Source organism: Empidonax traillii, unplaced genomic scaffold (assembly GCF_003031625.1).
Source record: "Empidonax traillii isolate 1590-97213 ecotype Southwest subspecies unplaced genomic scaffold, ASM303162v1 scaffold910:size426884, whole genome shotgun sequence".
Lineage (NCBI taxonomy): Eukaryota > Metazoa > Chordata > Aves > Passeriformes > Tyrannidae > Empidonax > Empidonax traillii.
In genome coordinates this window covers 142,276-150,844 of record NW_020956103.1, presented here as the reverse complement: position 1 = coordinate 150,844, position 8,569 = coordinate 142,276, and the positions used below count along the sequence as shown (strand labels likewise).

The 8,569-nt window shown below is 43.4% G+C and overlaps 1 protein-coding gene across 4 annotated transcripts in view; it reads left to right on the top strand.

Annotated features, from left to right (window-relative positions):
• The first annotated feature begins 1,713 nt into the window (after window positions 1-1,713).
• PRDM5 (PR/SET domain 5) overlaps window positions 1,714-8,569 on the top strand; it is a 52,879-nt gene continuing 46,023 nt past the window's right edge. For 3 of the 4 annotated variants that reach the window (XM_027902794.1, XM_027902793.1, XM_027902792.1), the window contains exons 1-2: window positions 1,714-1,897; window positions 6,093-6,176. In XM_027902794.1, coding sequence (XP_027758595.1) covers window positions 1,805-1,897; window positions 6,093-6,176 — 177 coding nt within the window. In that variant the 5' untranslated portion in view covers window positions 1,714-1,804. Of the gene's footprint in view, window positions 1,898-2,324; window positions 2,422-6,092; window positions 6,177-8,569 lie in introns of those variants that run through there. The other variant, XM_027902795.1, reaches the window with a different exon arrangement.

Here is an 8,569-nt window from a genome sequence, read left to right as displayed (position 1 = left end):
CACAGCCTTTGGAAAAGGTCAAAGGGGAAATGATGCCAACATTTTTATCTGATATTTATTAAGACAGACTGGAATCCATTCAAGAAAGTGTTCTGGTCTACATAAATACTAACTGTATTTAGTTATGCATGTGAAAGCTTTGGAGCTGGATCTTAATTAAAAGAATAGTTAAATTTTGCTCTTACTCTTAAAACAGAAGCAGTTTTCTCAGGCAACTTATTTCCCCTCAGGTCAATTTATTTGTTTTTTAGATCTTAGAATTTTTACTTATATAGCTTTAGATGCCCCATTTTTATTCTTTTTTTTTTTATTACTAAATGAACAGTGAGTGTCCAGGCTCTCAATCAAGGTGTAAAACCTGTGTGTCTAGTTTTCATTCCCAAAATCATTCTTTCAGCCATGTCATTGGAATCTCTCTTCCTTTGGTTTTTCTTCTAAAAGTGAGGGCTTAATCTAATTTACCATATATTGAATATCATGCAGTACCACCTACATTTTTCTGTATATACATGTGTGGTAGTCAGAATGTACATTGCCTGTTATAAAGATCTTTTTTATAAAGCTTTATGATACCAAACTATGACCCTGTAGGTGCTAAAAGCAAAATCGCATCATTGTGTGCAACATTAAGGGAACAGAAAAATAGTCAAAGGTAGTTTTGTGTTCAGTTAGGCGTGGGGTTTTTTTAATTTTATTTTTCCCTAGATGTCTGCCTATGGACTGACAGAAATTCAACTGATAACAAAGCAATACATGCACTTTTATGATGATCTGTTCACTATAGCGTGGTAAATAAAATTCTAGTCATTTTTCATTCCTTCCTACTTGGTGGAAACTAGGAGCTTTTAATATTTGTACTATTTATACATCTGTTAAGGTCTCTGGAAGAATACCAAAAGAAGAGGTTATTACGCTCCCGTGGCTTAATTATTATTATTAACAGCACAATTTTAAAATATGTCTATAAATAGAGTTTTTCCCCCTTTTCCTCATGCTTGCCTCATGTGTCTCCATACTTTGCAGTTTTGACTGTATAATCAGATGTAACCTTTTCGGCTATGATGCTACTTCAGTTTGGAGAACAACAGTATGCGTATGAGGTGGACTGAAATCCCAGCCCAAAGTAATCAGCTTTCTAGAGAAAGGTCAGTGTTGGATATTGTAGTTTTATTTCACAGAAGTGTTCATAGAGCGCTGGTGTGCGGTATTAGCAACCTGCTGGAGTGAAACTTTCCTCTCTGTTCAACTACCTTGTGTGTGCGGTTTTAGCCAGAAACTAAGTTGTTGTAAGACAGCTGCGTTGTGAGAATACATATAGGACGTTAACTTTTAGAGGAAAAAAAAATGGTGATGCTCGCGTTCTTTAGAGGGTTGCTCAGTGTCTGCCATTCCATCTTGAGTCCCCTCAGAGACAGTCCCCGAAAGCGAAGGGATTAAGCGGTTTGCGGAGGCGAGCCTGGGTTCACCCGTTTCTGCAATACAAAAAAAAAAAAAACCCAAACAAAAAAAAAAAGCCCAAACAAAAAACAAAACCCCTGAGGGTAAATCCGAGCCGGACACGCCGTTCCCGCCACTGCCCCGCCGGGCGCGCGCGCCCCCTACGGCCGCCCCGCCCCGCCCCGTCCCGTCCCGCGCGCTGGCCCCTCCCCTCCCCTCAGGAGCCGGGAGAGCTCCCGCATCCAGCCCCTCTTCCTGCCGCCTGCCCCGCTTGCGCTCTCTCGCGTGCTTCTCCCGGTGGGATGGAAGTCCCTGGGAATCCTCCTCCCCCGTAAGCAGGCGGCGGGGGCCCGAGTTCGGTGCAAAAATGCTGGGCATGTACGTGCCGGATAGGTTCGCCCTGAAGTCGTCCCGGGTGCAGGACGGGATGGGGCTCTACACGGCCCGCAGAGTGAAGAAGGTGGGTGATGGCGGGGGAACGGCCTGGCCTGGCCCGGCCCGGCGGGGAGCGGCTGCCACGTATCACCGGGGAGCGGGGCGGCTTCCCCCGCCCCTCTGCCCCGCTCCAAACTTCGCCTCAGCCGCGCCGTGCCCGCCCGGGCTCCGTCTCCTCACGGCAGGCACCGCCCGCCTTTTCCCCCCTCCCCGGTACGAGGAGCCTCCCGGGGCGCTCCCCCTCGGGCGAGAAAGGGCGCGGGGGCCGGCGGAGGGTTTGCTCTGAGGATTTTTGTTTCTTTTTTTTTTTTTTTTTTTTTTCTGTTTTAAACTTAGTTGTGTTTCTGGCGGAGTTGTGAGGGCAGAGCTCCCCCGGGCGGCACCGCCTCCCTCACGGTCTGCGCTCTGAGGGGGTGCCCGCCCGTCCCCTCGCCCCTCACGGCTCTTAGAGCCCTGGGGATGATTTAATTCCTCGTTTCGGGAGAATTCAACCCGGGCTTGTGAACGACGTGGTTTAGCTGAGCCGCTGGTCTCTCGTGCCCCACCCAGGTGATGCCACCTCACACCTCGTAATTGAGGTGATCGTGGTCACCTGAAATCCCAACCGCAAGTGTCCAGGTGGCTTGTCAGGACACATCAAGGCATACCCAAAGCTGTAAGCCCTGCAGTAGCGTACACTTTTATGTATTTTGCATATTTTGCTTTCCATCTTTGTCCTGGTTTTGGCTCTGATTCCTTTGCCTAATTTTTCAGTGGTTTCATCAGTAAGACTTAGACTCCATGGGGTGGAGGTCTCTTTATTTTTAAGGTGTCCCTGAGTGTTAAGGGGGAATGGAAGGGGAACATTTTTATGATATTTGGCTTAAATTTTTAAAACTGCAGTTCTGAACTTTCATTTGAAAGCTTTGGGGATTCACACGGGAAGGTTGTACACTATGAGCATCTGTTAATCCCTGGACTCTAAAACAGAGTGAAACTCGTGGAAATCAGCATCCCCCCCATATACAGCATACATCTGTCAAGCATATACAAAATATCAATTGCAAGTGTCAGTTCAGAGGTCAGGGGCTGAGCCTCCTTCCTTTACACTGTTGTCAGTTGAATCAATAAGAGGCGCATGCAATGACAAACAGAGCATTTTCTTACATGAATTACTCCACATCACTTTAGAACTCTGTACCGGCACAGTATGTGTGGTCAGAGTTCTGCCTGCACAGCTCTGCCTGGGCATCCTAGAAATACTGCAGTGTTGCGAGTGTGATATGTATGGCGGGTAGAATGCAGAAGGTAAAAGCAGAGGCAGATCTGTTTGTATTAGGAGTGTCTGGTGACCGTGTTTGTTACAGGCTTTGTCCTTTGCCAGTGAATCCTCTGTGCTGGGAGCACAGGCAGTTGGGGCGTGCAAAGCCCTGACCAGGCAGACTTTGGGCTTTGATGGGCCGAGGAACCAGCTCTTGAGTTGTGAGCAGTGGTGAAAACAGATATTCCTCAAATTGGTTGGAGACCTGAGGCATGGCTGTTGGGAGAAGAGTGGATGTATAACTAACACAGCCAGGCTGTGTGTTACTCTTTTCCGTGGAAAGAAAAAGCACATTTGAAGCTCTCTCAACACGTGCTCCTGTCCAGTAATGAGGCACAAGTGCTACACTTGGTGGCTCTGATACAGAGTAGCGTATAGCCACTAAATTCTGTGGAGGGTTGGGATTGGGAAGAGGTGTTGAATGTGACACTTAATTGTGAAGTGAAACCTGTGGTGCTGCGTGTACCTTTTTCTCTCCATTGCTGTCACACAACTGCAGTTGTCTGAACTGAAAGTCAAACACGTTTCAGATGATGCTGTAATCAGAAATTGCAGTACCACCTCTCCGAGTGCTAAGTAGGCCTCTGAAAATCCTGCTATTAGCCAAGTTTTGGTAATAATGCATTCTGAACTGCTGTTGCCTGCCATCTGCTTATGCACCTTCAGGCGTTCTTTTTTTTTTTTATTTGTAAGCATAAAAGGTGGAAAGTTTTTGGTGGCTTGGTTTTTTTTTTTTTTTTTACCTTAACAAAGGTGTGATTCTTGTGTGCCTTCTGTTTTCCAACTGCTGGCCTTTGGCTCCAGAGCCACCAGTTTTACGAGGCTCTTGGTCTAACCACCAGAGAGCCGTTGAATTCTGATTGTTCTGCTGCCTCTGGAACATTGGTCACTGCTGCTTTCTAGAAAGCAACTGCTGAAAATAGCTTTTTCAGCATTGGAATCATATATTGAATCATTTCTGTGGCTGACTTGAGACTGAGTTGTGTTCCTCACTTGTATTGATCAGAAAGCAAGTTGGAGTCTTAGGTATGTTTTTGGTTAATGTATATTGGCATATGACAACATGTTTATTAACTAGGAATAATGTGTGTATATATAAATATGTATGAAGAAAATGGTCTAAAAGGCTAAATGAATAATTGCACTTTTCCCCATGGACCTTTGTGTTCCAAGACATCAGGTTTTGTTTTCCCTCTAAATTTGAGAAGCCATAAAAAGTGCTTAGAAATCTGAATCACCTGCTGCTCGAGTTACATTTACTCTGCATTCAGAGGTGGACATGATGCCTTTTGCTATGGTTTTGAGCTTCTGGAAGGTCTTAAACGTATTGCAGTAGAGATTTCTTGGTTTGGAGTGGCTGGGATGGGAATGAAGTGTGGTGTTCCCTGTTCTTGAACTGCTGCTGTGGTTCATCCCAGGGGTGCTGTGGGTTCAGGGACGGGTAAAATTAACACTGTTGGTGCTGTACACACAGACCTGTATTGACCTGTTTTCACCTTCATCGCCCATGAGGTCAGAGAAGGCGGAAGTTTCAGTTTGGGTATTAAATCCCAGGATTTGGAAAGCTGGCAAGGGAGGAACTCTGACATCATTTATTAGCAAAACAGTGGAGGGTGGTTTGGAGATCAGTGAGAAGAAAGGACACGAAGCCCCATAGTACCAGTTCTTGCTGCCACTGCCCAGTCTGTGTCTCCATCGCCGCTCTGGGCTCCAGCTGCTGTCTTGTGCTCTTCTTGGTTTTTTTCACCCTCTGCTTTGCTGCTCTTTGCAATGAAGTCTTTGTGCATATTTAAAATACTGCCCCTCAGTTCTTTTGCCTTGTTCTGCCAATTTTATTTTCCTTCATTATTACCTCTTCAGGTTTAATTTTAAATACGAGTGTTTTGGTTTTTTTTTTTTTTTTTTAATTTGATGTGTTGTTTCCAAGAGGAATGAACCTGGAACTTCTCCATGCCCCTTTTTTCTCTTTGCTCTACCTGTAGGCAGTCTGTAAAATCTAACCAGGAGAGAAAACATATAGCAGGCTGTTTCTGGAAATGTGGAATGTGCCTGGGGGAAGGGATCTGTGGACAAGATCAATACTTTTATTAAACAAATTTTTTTTTAAAAGAAACACTGAAGTTGCTTTTTAATATATAGTAATAATTTCTAATGCTTAGAAGTGTATAGAGCTTTTGGATCAGAATATGCCTAAGGGAACATGGCATCCTGGATTCCAGGTTGTAGGGCTTGTCACTGCAAATAAGGACAAGGCAGCGTGTGTACTGTAATGTCTGTGAAGGAAAAAACTCCAGTACCAAGTACTTTTGGAAGAACGTATCAATGGATGCCTTCACAACCAGTGTTGTGACTAGCAGGTGCTATAACATTTTAATTTTGTTTATGGAGGCTTGAATTAATTCATAGACACGTGCATACTCCCTGCATTTTCAAAGGAATCTCTCTGTGCGATCAGACCTCAGTTATTCAGTGTTTTGGTTTGGGGCACTTCAAAAAGCAGCGCTGCAAATAATCTCAGGAATAAATCTAATGTAAACTTGGTGCTTGCCAAATACGGTGTTTTGGTTGGATGTCTGTCGCAAGGTGCTTCCTGAAAATTTTGTGAGAAATGTAAGAAATTTGACTTGGGCATTTCAGCTTTCTTCGAGATAAAGAAAAATGCTGCTTCCCCATGGGAGAATAAGCACGTAGAGGAAAGGTGTGGTTTTAGGAGATTCTCCAAGCTGTGGAAAGAATGGGAATGAGCTCCAACTTGAGCCCTCAAGGATGTGCACCTTCTTGGCATATAGTAGGACAACAAAGGAAAACTGTACATATCTGTGTGAAGCTAAAAATTATTCCTCTGCTGGAGTTTGGTAGCTCACTTACCTTTTTCTTCTTGTCCCCTACTGATCCTTTTTATTTTATTATTATTCCTTAGGGTGAAAAATTTGGCCCCTTTGCAGGGGAGAAGCGAATGCCGCAGGAACTGGATGAGAACACGGACTGCAGGCTCATGTGGGAGGTGAGTAGAGTGACATCATCACCCTTGGCAAAAAGGGTTCTCAGAATTAAATTTTACTGTGACAAATACTTTTTTTTCTTCCCCCCAACCCCAGCCTAAAGATATTGGTGTGAGATTTTGTGCTTTTCAATTATACTCTTTTGGGTTGAGGGGTACTGACTTCTTTATAAAGAAATAGCAAGTGATAGTTTCTAATTAATGAAGTGTGGAAAAATTATTAAAAAATGTGGAAAATAATTAAAAACATACAATAATTTCAACAGAGGAAGCTGTAAGTTACTGAGATCCTGATTTATGCTGATCAGCAGGTGTCAGCTCATGGCTTCCTTCAACTATTATAAACCATTTCCTGGTATGACGCTGGTGCTGGGGTTTGGCACCTTGTATGAATGAAGTTCTTACATTGTGGCAACTTCTAATGCAATGAGTAGTTGGGAGATAATGGGTTTCAGGGCTCTTCTGTACTTTTTTATACATGTTAGTCAGGAACAGGATTTTATGCAGTAGTTGCTGTAGTGAGGTCCATGACCTATCCCAGTTCATGTTGTGCCTGTTTGCCTGAAGTGATAATCTGAGTTTGCCACTGGAGGAGATTCCACTAACTAAAAAATACACGAAATAATGTTTCCAACTTGTTATAAACACCTTTTTGGTGCTTCTGTCGTGTCTTTGTAATCTTTCTTTTTCTGCTGTAGTTCTTTGAGCTGAATTTCTTTTCTTTTTTCTTCCCCAGCCGAGCAGTTTCTATAGAATACATATTTAGTCCCCTTTTACACTGAGGGGGGGACTCATTTCTTACACTTTCACCTTTCTGTGGTTGGAGGTGGAAGAATGGCTGTTATTTTTATGTCGTGTGGCACTGTACAAAAAAAGCTTACGTTTGACATCTGGCTTGAAGCCCTCTCAGTGCATTTACCACAAAATACATATTTATTTGAGAAATCTCTAGCATTAACATCTCTGAGCAGCTTATAAAGAGGGCACAGTATTGGTACAACCTTGGCAGAGCTATAAACAGATTCTGGTCACTGGAACCATGAGCAGTGGGAGAATGCTGAAAGCCCCTCTCATTAAACGCAAACTGAGTGGCAAAATATTCCTGCATGAGTGTTAACTCCAGTCTCTGAATCCCTGTTTTCCCCCTTTGTTTTGTCTGTTTTAATGTAGAGGTCTGCCCAAAATACCCTTTCTGAGTAGAGGAGGAGAAGGGATGTGGACAGTTTGTTCCCCTTTGGTTATGTACCCAGAGCAGCTGTTTTCACCTTGTTTGTTCTCAGCTGAAAAAAAACCCCACCACATGGTGGTTTTATTACAGATGTTTGCTGAGGACGGAACATGCTGATGTGCCCTACTGATGCCTCTGCAGTTTATATTAAATCAGTAAAATACTTGAGCTAGAGCAAGCTCTGCAGAAGATGGTGGATGGATTACAGCAGTGAGGAGTTTGTTGGAAAGCTGTATGGTTTTCCAGATTCCTCATTGCTGGTGCTTTAAATGAGATTTATCTGTTTCTGTGAGACATAAACTAAAAGGTAAATACATGTATTTACTGATGACACTAATATGACCCCATCGACAGCAAACCAGAAAATGAGCTTTTTATGAGCTGTTCTAAAGTCATTTCATAATATCTTACTGTAACCTAGTTTTGAGAGCCTTGAAAAGATTCCTGCATACCAAATTTTATGACTTCCTGAATAATATTTTAGCCCAAGTTGTTCATGTTTACTGAGGTTGGTCTGAACGTGAGCCTTAGAATATAATTTAAGTCATGCTGGGAGTAGTCTTAAGTTGAAAATTGAGACCAGGAATGCAGAAAGTAAGATGTTGAGCAGTCCAAGTAGATGGTTATTCCAGAGCCTGTGGGAGGCACGCACAGAAACTGGCCAAGTTTGTGTGTAGTCAGCTGTAGCAAAGGTATTAAAAATAATTAATTTGAAGGCTATTGGATGAAGGCACACTAAAGCCTGACTTCACAGTCTGTTGGCATTCAAAAAAATGTGTTTTCAGAGAGGGCACCTTTAGAGAGAAGGCTGAGCAGGAGAGGCTTTTTGTAAGCCAAGTAAAAAATTCAGCATTCGTGCAACAATTCTTTTCTAGGGGGGTGATGCCTGGGATCTTAGGCTTCAGTTTTGTGGAGTATGTGTCTGTGAGGAAGTTTCCCACATGCATTTCTAGTTGTCCAGAGTAGTGCTCTGTGATGTGGTCTGTTTTGATCAAGCTGTTCCTTTCTCTCTGGGACCAGCATTGTGAGCTGGCATCTTTAAGACATCACGTTGAGACAGAATTGCACACGCTGTGTTTTCTTGTGGTCTTTGGGAAAACATGGGACCCCAAAACTTTATTGAGCCCAGCGATTTTGTTAAATAAAGTTCTGAAGATGAGGGAGTTTG